At 46.1% G+C, this 23,014-nt stretch overlaps 2 protein-coding genes across 12 annotated transcripts in view; one reads left to right on the forward strand and one right to left on the reverse strand.

The window, feature by feature from the left end:
• Positions 1-423: 423 nt before the first annotated feature.
• On the forward strand, positions 424-5,499 carry tgif1 (TGFB-induced factor homeobox 1). The gene is made up of 3 exons (XM_035412174.1): positions 424-747; positions 2,870-3,096; positions 3,870-5,499. Exons 1-3 carry the CDS (start codon positions 732-734, stop codon positions 4,422-4,424), a joined length of 798 nt encoding a protein of 265 aa, XP_035268065.1. The 5' UTR covers positions 424-731; the 3' UTR covers positions 4,425-5,499.
• A 1,613-nt stretch (positions 5,500-7,112) lies between these two features.
• The window catches only part of dlgap1b (discs, large (Drosophila) homolog-associated protein 1b), a 166,222-nt gene continuing 150,320 nt past the window's right edge, over positions 7,113-23,014 (reverse strand). For 9 of the 11 annotated variants that reach the window (XM_035415762.1, XM_035415771.1, XM_035415767.1 and 6 more), the window contains 6 exons: positions 22,175-22,542; positions 21,550-21,632; positions 14,978-15,405; positions 12,708-12,799; positions 12,461-12,613; positions 7,113-11,736 (listed from right to left, as the gene is read on the reverse strand). In XM_035415762.1, coding sequence (XP_035271653.1) covers positions 11,521-11,736; positions 12,461-12,613; positions 12,708-12,799; positions 14,978-15,405; positions 21,550-21,632; positions 22,175-22,542 — 1,340 coding nt within the window. In that variant the 3' untranslated portion in view covers positions 7,113-11,520. Of the gene's footprint in view, positions 11,920-12,460; positions 12,614-12,707; positions 12,800-14,977; positions 15,406-21,549; positions 21,633-22,174; positions 22,543-23,014 lie in introns of all 11 variants that reach the window. The other 2 variants (XM_035415769.1, XM_035415772.1) reach the window with 2 other exon arrangements.

Genomic DNA, 23,014 nt, shown 5'->3' on the forward strand with positions numbered 1-23,014 from the left:
CAGCCGAGGCTATATCACCCACCCAACATCGTAATTTTGCCTATAGTCTAGCTCTCCAGGGTAGGCTACCTGTCAACGAAAAGAGTATCAGACATTTTTTCAGTACATTCTTTCAAATTAAAATCACCGATTTTTGTGTTTCTTTAAAACACAAAAATAATCATTCGTACATGAACAAGCCGACAATCTAGCTATATTAAACAAATAACTAATTTAAACAATAATACTGCACTGCCCGTAAACAATTACACCAGCGCAATTGACATTAAATCAGCCAATAAAAATATAAAAAATTCACACGGAACTACGACACAAGGTTAGCCGTCAGTTTCCACACTGTACCGTGGTCAAAATAATTTTTCATCTCGGTGAATCCAGCATGCTGATGTCACAGATTTTTCCTCTTCCTCTAAGTGGGTGGATCTTAGAGCGTTGAGTCACGCAGCTGTCAACGATAGCTGTCACCCACATTCATGATCAAACACACATTGAGCGAGACTAGCTTAGCCAAGGCAAACAGGAGATCTCAGGTACCTCGACAATGTGTTACGTCTCAAACAAATGAACACGCCGAAGAGCAGCTTTACATCCTGTGAAATTTGTGGGAAAAACGTGTATACGGTTTGGATTTTACGCGTGGTTTGACTGGAAAAGGAAGAACCTGTGGTCTGGAATAAATCGTAAAACCTGCGCCCATTGTAGCTAACGTGAAAAGGGAATTTTCGACCAAGATGAAGACAAAAAAAGGTACGTGTAACGGATATATATACTTGAATATCACGACTTAAAGCTGTAACTCTGGTTGGCGTTCACTGAAAATGTATTGGGAAAACCATAGTTGCTAGGTTATGTATCTTCGAAAATGCTTTTCACAATGTTCGTGGCGTGTGTGCCATTTTATGCGCCAGACAAAACATGTTTTTTTTCCATGTGCTGGCGGGCTGTCAAAATGTTTGGTTTCCTTGTTCGTCCTCTTTTGAGCCGTCGTGAATTTAAACGTGGGGTACAATACAATGTCTTGTTTGTCTATACAATTTAAATTACCATGCTTTTTTGTTTTTGGTGTTTGGATTGACTTAGTAAATCTCACATGTTAAACTTATCAGAAATGGTAGTGTTACACGAACAACCTAGTTTTGTAAATGCCGTGCAATTTAACTTTAGATCAACAGACCAGCTTTGTTTACAGCAAAGTGTTTAGTAACTCTAAACCGCTTTATTTTTTTCAGTATTCATGTAATGAAGGTAGTTAGCATTGAGTTACCTCTCCATTTTGACATGCCATTGTTTGCTACTATAGTTTCCACATGGGAATGGCCTTCTATTAATAATTTGTATTAGTTAACAATTATATGGAGAAAAATAAAGAAAACATTTGGAGGTTAACAGATGCGATCTTGTTCGGGAGTGTGAAACAGCGGAACGTTAAAACCTGACCTCCTTTGTGAAGTTACTGTTTGCTTGGCTTCCTCCCCGAGGCAGCGTTTCGCATTCTTAGACCTCGTGTTACACTGCACACAAAAGAACTTGTTCCTCACACTTTACTTAAACTTTATTTTGTTGTAAAAAATTATCAGAAATAACTTTGCATCCTACGTGTAGTGTTTGTGAGTACACTTGAAGAAAGAAAATCATGTTTTGACGTTTTAAAGAAGAAAGGACGCCGATTGAATGGGTCGAATACCGAGATTCTTTTGTTTAGTCTCGAGACGCTGATTTGCAACAGGTCTTGGAAGTCGTGGACTCCCCCCCCCCCTCCTCCTCCTTATATAGGCCCACTTAATTAATGTACTTTTACTCGGTGTAATGGGCTATATCCACATAAACTGTAATTATGCATTAGAGATACACAGCGCATCGCTCTAGAATATGTAGTTTGAATCGTAATTTTCAAAATCCCATCCAAATAACAGTTACGAATTCTAGAATTCTTTGTTCTACAAGTACGTATTTCCCCATTGTTAGTTGACACAAATCGAGGCATCCGTTGTTTCTGAAAGCACGAATGAGTTGTCAATAAAATGGCGAACATTGTTTTAAATCGGCTTTACTTTTGGCTTTGATCTTATTCGAAAATAAGTCTCCTTTGCAACTGAATGTGTCACGCGTGGCTTGGATTGTAACCGTTTTATTACTGCCGTTAGTTTGTTTCGGTTTTACCCGTTACTTCGTAGGCTATTCCGAAACAACGAAACCAAATCGGTCAATTCTTGTAACTAGTTTGTCTATTATATAACTTCTGTTAGGAGTTAATATATGTCGTTTATGACGTCATAGGAGTTTCACTTTGTACACAGTCATTGCATTTTAGACCTTGTAACGTTCTGACGTTTCTAATTACTTGTATCACTTGATTATTTAGTCTCTTAAAGCTGTGGTTTGGGGGAACAGAATTGGACATTTGAAGCTTTATTGATGATAACGATGCTATGCAGACACTCACAATGTCCTACAATATCCATATTTTGCTCCCCAAGTAACATTTGGGGAATAGTGTGTGGTCAGCTCTACAAACACTTTGTGGAAATAAAATACATTCAGCAATGTTTGAATTATGAAAGTGTGTTATTTGACCCTGTTAAGGCCTATAATATTTCCAAAAATAATCCATTAGAGCTGCTCCTGGCCCCTGTCATAACTTCCTGAGTGGTTCCATTTGCCAAAAAGGAAGGTGTGTGCTGTATTTGTTGGGGCAGGTTTAAATTCTGACACATGCAAATGTTTATGCTGTCCCCGTGTCTCCTCCCCACACACCACATGCAGGCCCGGCCTGTCTGTGTGTGTTTGACACGCCAGCTGCCGGATGATAGCAGCTGTCGGGAATGGGGCTGGACCTGACTCCTTCTTTTCCCCCTCTTTACGTGCACAGGCATGGCTGTGCTGTCGGGCAGCGAGTCAGAGGAGGAGGACTGCATGGACGCCCCCCTGGACCTGTCCTCCAGCGGGGGGAACGGGAAGAGGAAGAGACGGGGGAACCTTCCCAAAGAGTCGGTGCAGATTCTGAGAGACTGGCTGTACGAGCACCGCTACAACGCCTACCCTTCCGAGCAGGAGAAGGCCCTGCTCTCCAAACAGACGCATCTCTCCACACTACAGGTGTGATTGATGGTTATTCTGCGCAGCTAATCCAACTGCGCTCCTGACTACCTTGGCCAAATGTTTGTGCAAGTCCCGCAGCGTCCTCAGTGCTGAGGTGATATTTTGTCTAGCTGTGGTTACCTGCAGACTGGAGCAGTAATGTATGATTTGTGTTTCATAATGATTTGGTTTGATGGTGTGAATCTTGAAATGACCTAAAGGGGTATATTCAAACATTTCTATGCCTGCGGATTATCAGAGGATCTTGACATATAAAGGGTGTGATAGTTAACTCGGATGACATAAAGCTGCAGTTAAAGATTAATAGGAACATCACTCACTATGAAATACCCAGCAGTGTTCACACAGGAATTTCCCCACTTTAAGAACAACATGATGAACAAGATATTTGCATTTTAAGAAAACACACATTTTATGAGCTCTCTTCTCCCCTCCAATAACATGCATTAGAATAAGATTACCCTATTATTATTGCTAATAATGCTAAATGAGGCACACATGGGGGTGTTGTGCTTCACAGTTAGCACATGATATCACATCAGTTTTCCATCCTCTTTTAATATGAACTCAGTCACTGTAGAAATGCACTTGGAGTGACTAGGGCTGTGCGAATGATTGTGAGGTGGCTTTATGTGGAAGTGAAACTGAGGAAATGAGGCATATCAGCAGCAATGTCCTTATGAAAATGACTCTCCAAAAAGTAAAAGTGGTCCCCCATTAAAAAATTGTCTGACCAAGATCCTAACTTGTGTCCTTATTTTCAAACGTAGGTTTGTAACTGGTTCATCAACGCCCGTCGGAGGCTGCTGCCGGAGATGTTACGGAAAGACGGCAAAGACCCGAACCAGTTCACCATTTCGCGAAGGGGGAGCAAGGCGGGCGAGGGCGACGCCCCGTCCCCCAAACCCGCGGCAACCCCGGAGTCCTACGACAGGAGGGCCGTCCACCCGTCCAGCTTTGAGCCCGGCGCCCCCGCCAAGAACCCGTCGCCCGAAATGCCCTCCCAGGGGGCCGTGCTGCCCCGGCCGTCCGTCATCTGTCACACCACCATCACGGCCTCGCAGGGCAGCCCCCTGCAGTGCTGCCCCTCCGTCCTGGTGGACAAAGCCACAGACCTACATTCCACGGGGGCCGCTGGCCTTTTCAGGTGCCACGGGGAGGCGGCCACGGAAGGTAGCTCCAGCCCCCAGGGCGGGCTGTTCAACACTCCCCCCCCAACCCCGCCCGACCTCACGCAGGACTTCAGCGGCTTCCAGCTGTTGGTGGATGTGGCACTGAAGAGAGCGGCCGAGATGGAACTGCAGGCCAAACAACTCGTGTCTTAAAAACAAGCAAGCAAGCAAGCAAACAAGCAAAAAAAAAAGAGAAAGTCTCAATGGGTTCTCGTTTTCTAGATGGACTCCCAGCTCTATTGACTGACCATGTTTAAGAGAGAAAGAGAGAGAGAGAGAGAGAGAGAGAGAAGAATAAGTCTTATCATTTCTATTTTTTGGTAGATGAATCAAATCGATGATGAGGATTTTGTAAAAAAAGAAAAAAGAAAAGAAAATTGCATTGTGGTGCCTTGGACGTCTTTTTTTTGTATTTCATATATATAAATGTATAGCTATGTATCTTTTTGCACACACAGGACCAAAAAAACAGAAAGAAAACAAAGTAAGAGACAAAGCTGCCTGTCTTAAGACTTCTTTTGAGTGGAAGCAGAAAGCCTTTGTTGGTGAGGCTGGCTCTTGTTTCACCTGAAATCCAGCTCCTTAATGGGACTCATTCACTGTCAGTTGTTTTATCTTTACAGATCAATTTGCAATCTTTCTGCCTTGTTCATTTGCACAGTAGGGCAGGAAAAAGGGGCATCTCAGTGTCTTACAACTTACTTTCGTCATCTACCATGAGCTTAATCACTACTGTAGTCACTTGTATTTCGTGTTAAAAGTATAGGGTTTTTTTGTTTGTTTTGCTTTTGTTTGTCATGTTAAACGAAACAAACATCTTTGTTCAATACTTCATTCCTTTTTCATCCTCCCGGGGGCATTTTGAGAAGACTTATGTAGCAATTTCACACTTAGTCTGAGCCTTTACACTGCGTAGCAATGGCCAATGAATGTGCCAGGTGAGACCCCCAGTACCCGTCCGTGCCTTGCATTGCACTGGCTGTGTGGTACCTGTACTGTAAACTGGAAAAATAACACTAAGTCAGTTGGCTGGAATAAGTTTTTTTTTTTTTTTTTTCATATCACCACTGAATAAATGAGAAAATCAAATAAATGGTAAAAAGACCCTGTGTGTAAACTAATGTGACAAAAATGCCCAATGATGTGATTTCATATTTTCATACTGTGCAATGTTTTGTGGCAATTTTGGGTCACATGATATTCAAATAAAGTTTTGTTTTCTACAAAATATTTGGGGGGTTTTGGTGTGAAACTGATGCACATATCCTCTCACATCTGTACCACTTTTAAATCTGCAATAACAACCCTGTATTCCATAAAATCAAGGCGTTCATATTAATAAAGCAGTGACTAAAACTCCTTGCTTAGTGAACTCAAAGGGAGTGGAGGTTGCTAAATTATTCTCAAGACAGGTCTTCCAGCTCTGGGGGACATTTCCTAAAGCGAGATTACAGAGTTAGCTGGATAACTGCTGGGTAAAACCTGGAAAAGCTCTACTTCAGTCCATGCTCCGGATTTGGGAGAGTTCCAGGTTTTCTTCAGCGCAGTTATCCAGCTAATTTAGTAATCCTGCTTCATGTAACAAGGCCCTGTTCTGGAGGTTATCCATTGTTGCCTAACGGTTTTACAGAATTCCCTCTGACCGAGGCCGGTGTGTGGGAGCACGCTAAGCAGAGAGCCGGGCCACATCACGGGGAGTCTGCTTCATCGTCCCCGGACTCTACAGCGCTGGAACTTTAAAGGTATGAGACAAAACGCACATTCAGCAACGGGGCATGTTGCGACAGGGAAGAGTCAGCCAGGAGCATTCCAGCACTGTGATGCATGTTTACAGGGGCATTGTTTATCCCCCCCCCCCCCCAACCCCCATTAATTAAGCCCTGGCCTACATGGGCCTTCAGCTCTACCACTTCCAGCAGTTCTCAGTCAGTGGGTAAGCTCATTACAAACAATGTGGAGGCAGCTTTAATGTAGGACAACAGCTCAGGACAGGTCCTGTGGGAGTGCTGCTGTGGTATTTATACCAAGGCTTTCCCAGACACTTCACGCAGATGTGCCTATTTGCTGAGAGTGTAATGCCGCCTAGAGTCCATATGCTTCATCCTGCCTGGCTGTTGTTTTTTTTTGTATTTTTTAGTGGAGTGCTTCCTGTTGTTAGCACTGGGTTGGAGTGAAATGTATAAATAACACATTTGTACATGTAAACTAGTTTAGGCCTGAACGGTGCTTGATGTCTACACAAATGATGCATTTTGAACAAACTTATCCTGTTGTCCGGGGAGAGGGGGGGGAGCACCATCTGTCACAGAATTCTGCAGAAGTGCTTAGATACTGGAAAAGTGCAGAGCAGTAGGACAACCAAGATTGGCAGAGCTTTGAATTCACCTTTTGTCTGCCCAAAGTGCAAAGGCCTTATGGTGGAAGTGCCTGGTGCTGGCTGCTGTCAGGAGCCATTGCAGATGCAGAGCAACAGGAGGAACCATTTCTTTTTTTAAGTGACCACTGGGAATGACCAGTTTGGGAATCTGAAGAGTGACACGGTCCCTCAGGGGTTTCAGTGCCATCAGTGGGATGGGGTGAGCGTTGATTGATGTGGAAGTGCTGAACAATTGCGCACTGCTTTTTGGCAGAAAAGTGAGGCAACCCAAAGGACATTCGCTGGATAAGATTACAAGTGTAATGCAACTTTCCCACCCCTCTAGATCTCTGCTTTTTGTGAACTATAATGCATACAGCAAACTCTGAATGAAGCTCATTTACAACATGATGGCAAACTAATGTAGATCAAAACTTGAACACATGCAATGATGTTAATTGTGTAATAACAATACAAAATGTATCTTTGTTTAATGTTATTTTATTATTTTTTTACATAGGGAAACATTCATCTATTTACAAATATTAATTTTAGTGATATTATCTGCTTATACACAAACTATCTATTCATTTCTGAAACCCCCCTGGATTGTCACACGATCCTTGTTTTGGCAATTTACTGTTTCCACATGTTTCAGCTTTGTCACTTTATGAAACAAATTTAAACGTCAGGGCATACTGATAATGTTCACCCACAGCTGCAGCTAATTTATGTGACAGACAAGTTAAATCAAGGTAAATATTAAAACAATGCATCTTCAAAGTGCAAATATACCATGTCTGTGAGTTTATTTGTGAATTGTGTTGTTACACCAAGGTGCATGTAATCTGTAAATAATAAGGTACAGGTGTCTGTTTACATTCTGAAAAGAAAGGGTTTACCACAAAGTAATTAGCTTGGCTTACCTCCAGTTAAAAGTGTGGTAATAATGGCTTTATAATTGTTCTCAAGTGATTTACATGATTACATTTCTGGTGGCAAATAAAGTTATACCAATGCTTACTGTATCACAGTGCACAAAAATAGGTGAGTCTATAGCTCAAAACTCACGATTAAAAAATTCATCTTGAAGCTAGACATTATCTTAGGCAAGTAATATCTTACAGTTCTGTTCCCACCAAGAAACCAACAAACATGATTTTAGATATTTGGGATCACTTATCAATAAATAAAATAACAAGAAAGTAATAAAATAACAACATGGGATATAATGTGACAAAAGACTGGGCAATTTGGATTTTGTCTGAAGTCTCAAACTGGTCCTTACCTTGCTATTGGAAACTGAATTCATAACCGTAGTTTAGTCATTTTTTCTACACGTTACCTCAGTTTAAATTTGATATCCCTTACCCTGAGACTACTTTGTGCTCAATTATCTGGATATTAATTAAGGCTGATTATTGAAATAAAACTGATTTCCGTTGTACCAGAGATAAACCCCAGCTTCAAATGATTTTTTGCAGTGCAAATCAATAAAAAACAGCAGTTTGTTTCATTAAAATTAAAATGTAAAATGTAAAAAAGAAACTATGAACACTGTGGTGCGAAAATAGATAATAGTGTCAAATGCTATTAAGAAATAATGGCTGTGCAAACATCTCTGGAGTTATACACACTCATTGTGACCCATCAGTTGTGCATTTTTTCAGGAAAATGGCAATGGACTTGATTCTTACAGTGGTGACTACACTTAACCTTGGCTGAAATGTAGTTCCAGTTGTACACTTCACTGAAATCCATGCCCTTTTTCTGTCTAGTTGACTCCATGTGTTTGCAGAAAGGTCTTCACTGTCTTTCCAGTGATGCTATGAAAAACTGATGTACCTTTTACCTGGTTGGGGACAGGGATATCCAGATTTACTCAAGCCAACAAAGGGTAACCTACTCCTCCTCAATCCACTGACATCTGCCGTCGTGCCTTTTCAGGGGATCCCAACAAACCTGACGTTAGAAACGCTGAGCATCAACAGCTCCACCCAGACAAGAGCCAGCTGCTGCCCTCGAGAGCAGCCATTGTGTGTGTGCAGACTTCCAAGTGAAATATCAGGGAAATGTCCAGGGAACATTATGGTGACGTTGGGGGAAACACTGGCTCAAAATTCAGCCAGCACATTTTGTTTTTCTCTTGGCTCCATACTTCTCCACAGACTTCTGCTCCATAGTAGAGTGTCTGTTTTGGAACCTCTACCATTCACTGGAAGGGCAGTGAGTTGTGGTAAAACGCTTGCCTTTAATGAAGACCCATATTTAACCGTTTTTTTTTTCAGGACAGACCAATGGCTCCTCTGTTTATTTGAGGTTTGAATTGAATGTAGTCCGTTTTCAGTAATGCTTTCCTCATTGGGAAAAAAAATGCCATAGATTCTGAGGAACTCTTAAAAACTCATATTGCGACCAATTACATACATTGTGATATATATGCTTATGCATATATGTAATGTGATACATTTTATATAATATATTCTTAACATAAGAGTAGCACAAATAACAATAAACATAATTCAAACAGTAAAAAACAGTCATAAATAAATAAAAAAATAATAGAATTTAGATCTACATCTATATTAATGAACTCGTGTCTGCATGCTTAAAGGAACACCTTTTTCAAACTTCCTTTTATACACACAAATATCACTCATTTTTGTTAAAATAATGACGTGGGACTGCTTGTCTATTTTACAGTATGTCCAAGAGGCTACTTCATTATATCCAAAAAAGACAGGTCAATACTGACCTTGAAAATTAGGAAGCACTTAAGAGACATGCACTTAAATCACACACACAGATTCATCCATACACAAAAACACGCACACACACACCCACACACACACACACACACAAAAATCGCCATACAAACATTCACCCATTACACGCACATAAATACAGACTGACAAACATCACCCCTGGTTTTCTGGGAGACCCTGATTTTTCTGCACAAACTGTTTCCCTGTCTCTACCTGAGAGTTAGTACTGAGCCGGTCCACCACACCATGGATAGGACAGGATGAGTCACATGGTCTTCTTCAAGAACTGGGGGGGGTGAGTCAACCAAGCAAATGGGTGAGATTCTGTGACTGTGCCAGTGGAAGTCCATATTAATGAGCTGTGGAATACATTACACTAGCAGACGAAGCTCTGGACTCCATTTCCAATGAGTACCTCCGTGAAACAATCCGTGACATTTTACCTGTTGAGCTCATCCTTGAGCTGCACACAATTCATTGAACATAATAAAAGGCTTTACAGAGGGGCTCATAGGATATGAAGTCCCTAGCGCATCAGGTTGTTGGAGAATGTTTAACCCACTTTGGTCTTCACCTCCCATCAGTCCCTTGTGCAAAAAGGTCATGTGGTGCTTTGCCTATCCTGGCCTGTCTGGGATATGGGCATCGCTGACCCAACCAAGAAGTCTCAAACACTTTTATTTTACCGGTAGAATTTAGCCACCGCACTTGCTACTGGAAAGACTTCGTTTGGAGGAAAAAAAAAGAAGAAACCATTTGCATTTCATTGTTAGATTTTTTTTTTTTTTTTTAACTCATATCGAGTCCCACCGATGATCAATAAATGTACAAATTCACTTACAACCCGCACCCCTCCCCCCAAAAAAACCCCATTTTACAAAACAGGTAGGAAGAATATGACCTAGAATATCCAGAATGTCTTTCTAAAAGTCCGAACGGATGGCAACACGAGTGTTAATACATTGTCTCTAGAAGTCGCAGTTGCAAACATTCACAATAACGAGTAGGTTATATGCATGACAAACAAACGGAAAAAAAACCCCCCACAAAGCAGCGGAGTCCTCCTAAATGTAGATCCATTAATTATTTATATTGAACCTCTCGCCTACGTGTTTGCGGTGTACTGCTGTTATTGACAGTTTTCGTTCTTCCAGGCTAGGCCTCCGCTTTAAGAAGGATCCGTTTCGGCGTAATGGACTCTGTTCTCGTAACGCTTGCACCTCCCCCAGACTGCGTTGCTGCTAGCACTAAATCGCTAACGGACAAAAGCAAACAGAAGCACGAAGCTCTCGGTGAGGTAATGGATGCGGGGTGTGTTGGTGGATACCGTAGCTGCAGGCGTGTGACGAGCTTCTCTCCCTCCCCTCCCTGTCCGCAGAGCTGCGGCAGGTGACAGTGACAGTTACGGCTCAGGCGCGGAGGCGCGACTCCGAGCGCCGCCAGCAGCTTGGGCGCGTTTCCGGGTTGTTTACACGTCGCTCTCTCCGGGGAAACGTCGAGATCGTCGAGACGACAGGAGAGGGGACAGGAGGATCGGTGTGTTTCCCCTCTTTGTCCCGTCTAATGGTCTAATTCCTACTCAGACGACTGTGAAGAGTTTTTCTGCGTCATATGGCCAGGGTTTGCCTACCTCAACGGTTCAAACATAAAGGTTGACTAATGGGCAGAAACACTTTACAGTAATGCTGGGTGGCTATGATACATTAGTTTGTGAGGCTAAGCCGTTTATTATTAGTGGGAAACGATTTAAACAAGGGGTCACAAAAATATTTCAAGGGAGTTGGCAGAGAAGCTACATCACAGGTGTGAACTGAAACGTTCTAATCGGCATGACAACGTTCTAATCTGAGGGGAGAAGGGGGCGGAGAGAAAGAAATGAAATATAACCGAAATATAATAGACATAGTGGTAATCCTGCCCACCGTCTGATCGATGGAAACAAAGGGAGGGATTATATTACAAAGCGCCCTGCCCTTGCCCTTCAGCGTGATTAACTGTGTGCGCCTGCTTGTGTGCGCGTGTGTGTTTGTGTATGTGTGTGCGTGTGCATATATATATATATATATGCGCACGCGTGTGTCTGTTTGTGTAACTGAGCGTGCGCGTGTTTGCGGTGTGACTCTGGGACTCATAGCCTGGTCTGGGCCTCGGGGATATAGATCTCGATGCTGTCTGCGCTCTCTGTGGCCGAGTTCTGCCGCACCGACGCCGCCCGCTTGGCGGCCATCAGGCGTTTCCGCGCCTCCATGCGCTGCCTCTCCGTGCTCTCCAGGGACCTATCTCTGGCCAGGGGGGGGTGGCCTTTCGGGGGTTTCTTTGGCACAGGAGGAGGCATCCGTCTCTCCTGAACAGGGACGACAAACAGTCAAGTTAGCCAGCGGGAGGCGGCCAGGCTCAGACAGCACCTGCACACCTGTAAGGTTAGCGCTAAAGACAACGGCGGTCGAGAGCGTGGGGGGTAAGCGCGGGCAGCGAGGGCAGGCCCCACGGTGAGTGCCAGATGGAATGACTTCGCAAAACCAGCTCACTGTCAACAAAACAAAAGTAAAATGGAAAAACCATGTCAGGAAATCAGGATTAAAAGACGAATAAAACGTACATAAATAAAGTTAAAAAAAAAATAAAAAAAAAAACATTCAGCTTTTGTGATTCCAAGGCCATGACACACAACCGCATCTCTCCATGCAACACTTATAAAATAAACAATTGAAACCAAACTGATGCACGGATAAATAATGAAATAACGAATAATGAATTTAGAAAAAGGAAAACAACATGCAAAGCACAAAAGCTGTGTTTTTTTTTTCCTGCACGCACAAAGCATATGAAAACCTAAGGGGAGACCCTGTATTGCGTAACAGAAACATTACGAAAAGCCATTCAAATCTTATTACTTCCATGCATAGATTTAAGTGTTAAGTCCTATCCATCATGCTTGTAAAAACCTTAAACTACTGTGTTCCAAGCACTGAAGCTACTGTGCTCCAAGCACTGTGAGCTGACGGTAAGGCCCAGGCTCCAGTGAGGGTCAGCATAGGGGCTCTCTCAGCCACAACTTGCTGTTTTACCTTCCTCTCCGGTATCTCCAGGGGTCTCCAGTTGTTGGCTTTGAGCTGGTGAAGCTCATCAAACTTGAGGCTGATGTTCTCGATGGACAGCTGCAGCATGTCCCAGAAGCCGGCCAGGTCCTGAGAGATGGGCCGGGGGTGGGCGTTGGGGTTCTGGAACAGGCAGAGGGAGGGAGGGAGGAGCTGTCAGTCAAAGGCCGAGTGATGGATGTTTGGGGGAGGGGACACACCGGGGCCGCCCACCTACCAGGTTCTCCTCACACAGCTCCCGGAACTGCTGGAACTTCTGTGACATCAGCAGCTGAGCACTGCCCACAGCACTGCGGATCTTCCCCAGGACTGCAAGATAACACACACACAGGCACGCACGCACATGCACACACACACACACACACACACAAGCACACGCACAAAGGCACGCACGCACACACCCACACGCACACACACACACACACAGGGTCAGATACAAAAACAGCATCCACTTCTAAGGGAGTTTTTTGCATGCATTCTTGACATACCTTCCGTTAAAAAATGCCCATGAAAGCCACCACACTTAAGAAATCCTGTGGATTCCTGATGAACAGTCTGACTATAAATAGTTTGGGAATGGGAACCAAAGCAGCAACTGGCTAAATGTGTTTAGCCAACAGAGAGAAAACAGCAGGACTGCATTAGGCCCTAGGAGCTGTTAGATACCACGCCACTGATGCTGAAGCAGGGGCTGAAACCACTTTGCACTTCTCCTTCTCCAAACTAAACCTAAGCAGAGCTGCTAAGTGCCGGTAGCAGGAGCTTTTACTGTATATGTCCTTTCCTTTGAGGACTGAATAGGATGGCTTAGTGGCCTGCATAATGACACTGCATGAGACCTCTCCAAAATGGTCAGGCAGGGGGATCTGGAGATATTCTACAATATTAATTATCTATTAATTATAGCCAGAAATCAAGCTTTCAAAGGATTTCATGTGTCCAAATCATACACCATCCACCATGTCTGTTTTGGTCCATTCTTGACCACTCTGGTAATATATACATTTTTTATATTACTAGCTAAGCTAACCCTACACCCATCACTCGAAGGCTGATTTGGCTGTGTAACTGATCTACATACCGCACTATGCTAATAAGGCCAATTATAAAAAGCAGAAACACTACCTGAAACTCTTGTTTTCTGGCCCGTAAGCGCAGCAAGCTTTAGAAATCACTAAACCTTCGCTCCTTTCCACTGCTGAAGAGCATACAGCGGCGTATGTGGCTCATATTGAAATAGAAAACCAACTGAGCCTTGTCATCCCAGCTCAGCCAGCCTGTAAGCTCCAGCAGGGCTCCACTGGAAGTATGACAGTACTGAGGGGGGGGGGGGGGGGGTGTTCTGATGTAACCCCTCCACCATCTGGGAGTATCGTGTTTCATCATCGGGTTGATTACTCACCAACGAATGAAATTCCACTGTGCCTGTTCTCAGTAGTGTAGGTGGCGTGTTATTACTGTTCACTCCTCTACTGACATTTAGTGTTTAATCTGCCCACCGTCCAATCAGTGTGTATATCTGCCACCTGCACTGCACAGAGATCTGTAGTAGCTCCTCCTCCGTCCCCCTCAGCCTCTGACTCAGGTCTTAGAAAGCTTCCATTGTATAAAATATAGGTGAAAAACAAGCAATCCTCTACCTGTTTATAAGGTACAAACTTATACAGTAAATAACTGAAGCCAGCTTCCAGACTCTTTCCAAGATGAAGCGAGTGTGGAACAGGAAGAGCTCTCACTGGGTGAAAGGTGAAAATGCTCTATATGGCATGTCCTGGCATCAAGTATTTGTACTGCAAGGACATTTGCAGCATTTACTTTCATTTTACCCAACAGTGAAAGAAAACAAAACGAGTTCCCCCGAAGCTGCATTCAGTTGTGCCCAGTGCCGGAATGCAGTCTTTCTCTGGGACAGAAACAAGCTCAGTGTGCTTATTTTTTCTCTGGAAATTGGGCTGCGCGTAGCACCAGAGAAGTGTCTGAACAGGCTGTGTGAATCTGACTGCAGCAGGGTGGAAGGGCTTGTTAGGAAGAGTTTCATAATGGAAAACAGCGCTGGCTTTCCTCCGGAGACCGCTGCATATCCAGAGGACAGATGTGGGCCTCACTTGACCAACTCCCCATTGATAAAAATGCTTGGTATGCCTGCTGAACTGCGCAGATGAGATAGCCAAACAACCAGGCATTGTGGGGCTTCTGTGGGAGCAGCATGGATCCCAGGCCTGTGCGTCAGCTTGCACGCACCTCTCTGTGTGACTGTGTGGAGAAGAGGAGCGACAACTGCAGACTATCGCCTCAGAGCTAACTCCCCCGAAAAACATTGCCGACATTCATTTCCCGCGCTTCCTGCGCTATCCCACAACCGTTACACGCGCTAAAAAGTGAAACCTGTACAAAGGCGAAATCGGTTTTGGCCATTTGGCTTTTTTTGGACGTGTCACGTGCGGCCGGACGGCAGTTTAGGCGGTGGCGGTTTTGGCGGGCGCTTACTCTCGTCCGGCAGGTCGTTCTCCATCTCGTCCTGCTCCATCTGGCGACACCAGCCCTCCATGCGGTCGGTCTCGGCCTGCAGCAGCTTCAGGAACCAGCGGCCGTCCCGCTGGCACACGGACCGCTGCACCACCTCCATGGGGTCCTCCGTCACGCTGTCGATCCAGGGGTCGGGCGGGGGCAGGATGGAGGGGTCGAAGCCCACGTCGCCGTAGTCGTCGTCCGCGGCGCAGGCGTGGTAGTGGTTGCCGGAGCCCTGGATGCTGACGGTGGAGGTGCAGGCGTCCCGGGAGTACTGGCGGGACAGGGGGCCCGAGGACGGCAGCTCCATGTCGGGCGAGTCAGCCGGCCCGTCCAGCACCTCCAGGGTGTCCAGGTCTGCCTGCACGGCCGCAGTCACGCTGTTGGAGCGGGTGAACCTGCGGTAGCTAAACACCAGGGGAACATGTCAGCATCCCACAGCATTAAGACTAAAAGCAAGGGAATGCTGTCTATAACACAACATAGGGTCGACAGTGCTGCCTTGCGTTGCACTCTACAGCTCATCATGACCAGGGCTGGCCACAAATCATTGGTCACATTTGTTTTAAAAGAGGAATTCTCAAGATTGAAACTGAAATTCAGGTTAAGTACCTTACTCAAGGACACAATGGCAGCGCTCTACCTTGGAACTAAACCCACAACATCAGCGTTGCAAAGGCAGTTCCCAAAACATTATGCAACGATATTTAAATAAGCAACAGACCATTCATTAGGAAAGTAAAACTCTACAGGCTTTAACTGACATATTCTGTGCTATGCAAGTACTATACTACTCTGACAGATGAGTACATGTGTGTTAGACATGAAAAGCAGTAAAGATCCAACAGGCGTCTGTTTCTTGTTAAGAACCGCTCTTGGGGATGTGACCCTTCAATTCCAGGCTTGCTTTGTGTCCCACTGATCTATGTATATGTGAATATGGAGAGGTGGACTACTACAATCAAATTCCAACTGCATTGCCTCTGATGATCTGAAAATGTAAAATGTGTATTGTTTTTGATAAATATTGCCCCAGGCTTTGCAGTGTGGGTGGGTAAAAACAAAAACGAAATGAGGTAATGCAGTAATGAGGTGACGAGTACACACTGAGCACATGTTCATGAAAGGAACATTCTGCCTGGATGGCAAGCAAGAAACACCTCTCAGGTTCCACAGCAGGCTTGGCCTGTTCCCCTGGAAAACGTGCCAGCACATGGCATATGAGAGCGAGAGAGAGAGAGAGAGAGAGAGAGAGAGAGAGAGAGAGAGAGCAGTTACTCCTTTGTGACCACAATGCTGGGTCAAGCTGTCTTCCTTGGAGAGCACTTTGCAATTCCACACAGCCTCCCCTACTCACTCACTGCTCAGACCTCAACTCAACACACAGCCTCCCCTACTCACTCACTGCTCAGACCTCAACTCAACACATAGACTCCCCTACTCACTCCCTGCTCATACCTCAACACACAGCCTCCCCTACTTACTCACTGCTCAGACCTCAACACACAGCCTCCCCTACTCACTCACTGCTCAGACCTCAACTCAACACACAGCCTCCCCTACTCACTCACTGCTCAGACCTCAACTCAACACACAGCCTCCCCTATTCACTCACTGCTCAGACCTCAACTCAACACACAGCCTCCCCTACTCACTCACTGCTCAGACCTCAGCTCAACCCATAGCCTCCCCTACTCACTCACTACTCAGACCTCAACTCAACACACAGCCTCCCCAACTCACTCACTGCTCAGACCTCAGCTCAACCTCACTACTCCAATTGTTCTCTCCCACAAGATCACACAGTGAGAGCCTGCAGTTAAAGAGTAACTCGCCCAAGCAGGTGGCTGCCGTAACTGCCTGGCCTTAATCATTCTGGCCTGTTTTTTTTTTTTTAACAGCTTCAGAACAACTTCCTGCCTAGAACTGGGAAGGCAAGGCCACTCACTGCACGGACAAACAGGCTTCTGAAGACTCCGGGAGCTGGTCCCTTACTCTAAATACAGTCAGGAGCCAATCAAATGGGACACTTAATCACCCAAAGAAATAATCACTGAATTAGCAGACACATAGGCAGGTAAAAGTAAATGTCTTTCTTGCGCTTAATTGTGTGCCCACTGCCATGCTTAGCACGGTGCTTTACTACTCTAATGTCTCGCTTGCTATTCTGTACCCATGCCCCTGCTCTCACATGCCCTGTGATGAGCACTTGTTGCATCACGCAACGGGATTTCTCTGGATACGTGCGTCTAAAAAATGAATAAGAATAACAAGGAAGTGAAAAACACGAACCCCGCTAACTACAAAGGTACTGCTGAGCCGCCGGCCTCGTTTTGCTTTGTTTTCCTATTGCACTTCAAGAGTGAATTCCTACTGCGTAGGCGTCTGACAGCGGTGTTTCACTTTTGATATGAAGTTATGTTGTCCTGTTGTTCTTCGTATACGACAAGGCCGTGTATTTATAGTCAGTGAGAGCTCCTGTTGAAAACCCTGTGTGATATTACTGCTGGCAGGGTCAGACATAAAGGACAGCTTTCTACCACAAAAATGGAAGAGAATAAAATAAAAAATAATTTAAAAAAACACAGACAAGGTAACAAAACAACAGAGTGCAAGAGCCTACGTGTATTTAGGAGTACACATGTTAGCGTTTGTCTTCTCGTAAGCAGACACTATTACCCAGGTCCCAGCGGCACCATTTTAAGACAGTTTTAGACACACGGATTTGCAGTAACTAAGACATTAAACCACTGCAGCTCGCTTCTGGGTAGCTGCGTGGGCGAGGAACTGCACGATTAAAGCATATTCTGTGCCTTGATGACACCAGTGTCAGCTGGATACCGTGACAACCCTAAATCCAGCCCCTGGCCACAGTGGGTCCACCCACCACAGACTAATTTACATTCTGCAATACCTCACACAGTTAGCCTTGCCTGCAGCTTAAGGCTGAAAAGCAAGTAATGCTTTTGTGAGGGAAAATTGGGACATCATTAGAGACTTTGTGCCTGTTTTAAAGACCGTCGTAATATACCGGTTTCTCAAAGACACTTATGGATATAAAATATGAAGTGGATGTGACATTTATTTTCATGTCATAAAAGCCAGAAACCTGCAGGCGAAGAATTTATATAGAAGACAGGTGTCGTGCATACAGTATTTTGTTCCTGCAGAACTTAAATGAAGGCAAGCCCCTGCATCGCCAAAATGAACTGTCACAACTCTGACAGACTATGTCCAACGTTCAGCCTTTCATCTCGATGTTGTTATCACAATAATGCCACATTCCTGTGGGACACTGGCACACTGACCCGACATTTGAACAGTAGCCCAGTGCTGAATGTTTTGATAGCGGTTGGAACAGAAACTGAATATTTTCTTAAAGGCACACTGCACCGTAACAACCACCTGGCAAAAGCCGAAGTGCGGCAAAGGTCCAGTACACCACAGGGTAGTGAAGCAGGTTTTCATCTGTTTGGGGATCACAGAAAAAAAAACTGTCCCGTCAAGTAAACAACAGGGTTGCTAGGATACCTCAGGCATTGTGAATGGCTATAAACATTCAGTCAGGGCGAAGTCATGATGTCCATATTATGAGATTGCTTAATTGTTTAGTATTTTCTGATCAAGTCACAGTGACTGAACAGCAAAAAAGTGAAATGGGCTGTAATTAGTGTACTGCCTTTGCCTCATTAAAAAATACCACAGGGGAAGTAATGGTTGGAAAAGTAATGAAATGCAGGAACTTTAGTGCCAAAGTGTACATCTGATATATGTACTCAAAAGTCCAACCTTTTTGACTTCCAATTGAGTTGAGATCTGAGTGCATGGCCCATTGTTGCCATGGAGCTGGTAAAGAAGCTTGGCTTTCCCAATGTTTGTTGGATCAAAAGGCACACACAAACCTGACTGCAGACACCGCTGGTGTTTAACCAGAATGAACAGCTATATATCAAACCATGTAATACTGACAAGCAAAGCACGCTCAACCTGATGCTGGTGTTTGCTTGGGTTTGTTAGACGATGTGAGGTGCGTTAAAATTTCCTTTGCCCCACTCTTGTATGTTACAATAGCAGCACCCCAACATTTCATGTCCAAGCATTCCCTGTGTGGTTGGTGGTGAAATCTCTGGATCATTCAGAAATCAAATTTAGTGGACAATTATGGCAATTAAATGGGAAGTAAATTATACAGTTAAATGTCTCCTGAGAAAAATGTTAAAAGTTAAATTTAGAAAGTAAAAAGTATAAAAGAAACTTGAATATGTGTAGTAAGAAAATTAATGAAAGCAACGTGCAGGATATTCATTTTTAATTTAATGTTAGACCTATCATTAGAATTCAAAAAAGTTTTTTTATTGCATTCTCTACCAAACAACTACTTGCCAACAGCAGACACCCCCCCCCCACCATGCAGCACCTTCCCTTCCCATAGTGCACTGAACACAACCGTCCCCACAATTCAGCTCAAACAAAGGAATAATGGACCACATATTTCAATCATTTAAGAAAATCAGAAGCAGCAGGATGCTGGAACAGCAGCCACTCTACATCTGCAGCCCAGAATAAAAAGGGTGTTCCTGGGACAGTAATTACAAACGGCACTGCTGCTGTGTGTGGTCGCCACATACGATTTTCCAAGGAATGCCCCGGCGGTCTGGTCCTGGGACGGAGCGCCATTTGGGGTTCCTGTGACGGGGGGACCAGGGGGTCAAACCCCTTCGGAACAGGGCTACGACGGCGTCCAACCTCCCAGGATTCTTCGCTGGTCGTTTGGCTACGCTGGGATTTACGGGCCGCAGCGCCGCGGGAGAGCGGAGCTCTCTCACCGTCTGGGAATCTCCCGCCAGCGAGCTCTGCCGCGACCTCCGAGAAGCCGGGCCGCCGCTCGCTCCCCCCCCCGCACGCCAGCGCGGCTCCGTGCGAGCTCCTGACTCACTGACAGGCCTGAGCCCCCACCCCCCCCCCCAGCTCGTGAGCCAGCTCCTGGCTACGGAGCAGAGAGGAGCAGACGGGAGGGAGAGAGCAGGAGGAGAAGGCGACTGAGAGCTCACACCGCTGCCGCGTCGCTGTTAATGAGCAACGGACTCGTTAGCCATTAGCGCCGAGCTGGAAGCGTCTTCGACAGATCGTGGCTGTGTTAATATTTACCCTGGCAGCCGATGGGAGCCGTGGGTTCCTGCTAGGGCGCTACAGATCACCCAGGGCTGCTCCCTCAGCCCTATCAGCCTCACCTCACCCCCTGAGGTTTATCACATATCAGATAGGACCGTGAGACTTAAACGTTTAAACTTCTGTGATGAACTCGGTGGAAAACGACAGGATTTTAAAAAAAAATTGTAATTGTCATTTTTTATCACCAGGTTGACACAAAAGTAACAATGGTAAAAAAAAGAAACAAACAAGCACTTTGGGAGCCTCAAACAAAATGTAATGACAACCTTCTTTTAATAATTTACGATGGGAGACAACTCATTACACAACTCAGTGAACAGGCCTCGTTACGGTGGCCCAGCACTCCCTTAAAGGAAGTGACTATTCCCGTTTCTAGGTCAATTGCCCGTTCTGTTTGGTTAGGACGCTGAAGTGACACAGTCAAGATGGCGCGGCTGATTGTGTCTCCGCAATTGTGTTCCATTGTCAAGGCAGATGGGGGTGTGTTTAACCACAACTGTGAGTCGCGATTTTAAAAAAAAGAAAAAAAAAAAAGCTACATAGAAACCCACTGCCTTCATCCCACTGGCCCGGTGCAGCCTGAGCCACACGAACACTGATGCAGGGAACAGATGGCCTCCCCTGACAGCTGTCACTGAGCCCCCTGGTTGGTCTACTGACCGCTGCCCCTCACTCCCCGCAACGCTGACGTCACCCGCGGCACCAGCCTGCAGTCCCTGGCTCTCCCGTTACACACGCAAACACGTCCGCTCTGCCTCTCCCACCTCCCGCCCTCCCTCCCGCACGCTTCCCCTGCCTCACACCCCTCTCTCTCTCTGCTCTCTCTCTCTTTCCTCCTCCCTCTCTTTCTCTCTCTCCTCAACCCTCCTTCTCTTTCTTTCTCCCCTCAAACCCTCTCTCTCTCTCCATTCCTGTTTCAGATTACACTCTCTCGCAGCCTCTCAGTGTCTATCAACCCCGCACACACGCACTGCGTTACAGAATCCATATGCCGCCGTTGCCTTGCCTGCATTTCAAATGCAAATCACCGGCCTTCCCGTGACAGCACTGGTGACTGGAAACCGACCCCCGCCAAATCATTTAACGCGCCATTTTCACCAGATCTCAGAGGCGTGATTTGCTCCTGTCCTCAACTGTCCGTCACTTTCAGAGTCTGTGCACTCCAGGCTTTATCCTGGATGCCACATCCTCTAAATGAGATATCCAATCTAACAGGAGTCAGAGCCTCGGAGTGCAGCCTACGAAGGCTCATGTTTATAAATGAGCTGCAGTGCTTTGCTTGTGTTGCCGAATCGCGCATTTGACCTTCCAGCTGATGAACGGCGAACGAAGAGCCGTCGAGACGCTGGGACCACAAGAAGTGCACAAAATGCACTTACCACCTCTCGTCCTCCACCTGGATCCCCACCGACTGGAACTTGGAGTGCTCCTCCAGGGCCAGGGCATCCTCAGGCCCATCCACCTGGAGAGGAAGAGGCCACATGAGAGTCCTTTAGCATCTTCTTAAATCATGTGGGACCAGCAGGGATCAGTTTCATATCAAATCAGTCCATTCAGGAAGCAAACTGAAATTCAGCTAAGTCTTCACATAACATTATGGGAATTTTTCAATTAATGAACAGATTTTCAGTTGGAATTCAATTATCTTAACACTCCCAATAAAAAACAACAGTAACAACAACATTAATACGAGGAAGGAGGAAGTGCATATATAGAGGTTGAGTAAAGTTGACTCATTGTCTTGAAGGTCACTCATAACATGTAATTTGGCTGCGCATGAGGAAGGGTGATTCATTACTACACAATCAAACGCTTTCTTGCCATGGCCCAAACGCTCGCAAAGGTCAACATCATGACCGACGGCTTAAACATTTACAAATACCTACCTACCGCTCCGGCGGGAGCTCTGGGATGACATCAGAAGGCAAAGTTCATTTCAGCCCCGACGCATCGGCGCGCGCGAGAGCCGCAGACAGACCCCGCCCTCGCGGGCCGGCCGCTCACCTGTATGCCGATGGACAGGCACTTCCGCAAGGCGTCCCTCTTGTTGTCCTCGGCGATCTGCGCGATGGCGGACGTGGTGGCGGTGATGGTGATGGTGCTGTTGCTGACGTGCTGGCTGGCGGGGCCGTGCACCTGCGCGTTGGCGGCCTCGATGGCGGCCGTCAGGGCCTTCATGCTGTCGATGCTCTCGGTGGAGTTGCTGAGGCCCGACTGGCTGGTCATGTCGCTGCGCGGGCCCTGGCCGTCCATGTAGGCGTCCTGGGCCGACTCGGTGCTGCTCTGGGCTGTGATGGAGATGAAAGGTTTGGTGGTGGTGCGGGGGGGCACCGGGGGCGGGGTCTTCTTGTAGGTGGTGATGCATGACGACACTGCGGGACACAAAAACGTGGCGCATGAGCCCAGGCGGGACGCGAACGAGACGGCGAAGCGCGGTGAGCGGGACACAGACAGACGGCGTTTGCGCACGCACACACACACACACGGACAGGAGAATGCCCAGACACGGACGGGGGGGAGACAGGGGGGGGGGCCTTCGCTCCGACGGCACAGATGGAAATGGGAAGTCCACCTGAAAGCTTGACATTAGGCAGCCTGTAATTATTTCCTGCTTTTAAAAATGCGCCCACGCGGGGTGCGAAAGCGACATCCGTCGAAACGGGAGGAGGGGGGTGGGGAACGCGCGCGGGCCGTGACTAGTTCCCGCTCGAACGCGACGGGGTTCCCTGCTGACTGCCTGCGTAACTGCGTGGGAGCCTCACGCCCCCAACGCAGCGGCCCCGACGCAGCGGCACTTCCTCCGACGCGTCTAATGTATAATCAGAGCGGCCCGGCGGGGCTAAA

The sequence above is a fragment of the Anguilla anguilla genome, chromosome 4, assembly GCF_013347855.1.
Source record: "Anguilla anguilla isolate fAngAng1 chromosome 4, fAngAng1.pri, whole genome shotgun sequence".
NCBI lineage: Eukaryota > Metazoa > Chordata > Actinopteri > Anguilliformes > Anguillidae > Anguilla > Anguilla anguilla.

Bases quoted from the DNA above. Each gene is read 5' to 3' on its own strand.
- tgif1 (XM_035412174.1), top strand. The intron at 3,097-3,869 runs GTGTGATTGATG...TTTCAAACGTAG, and splicing joins CGCATCTCTCCACACTACAG to GTTTGTAACTGGTTCATCAA.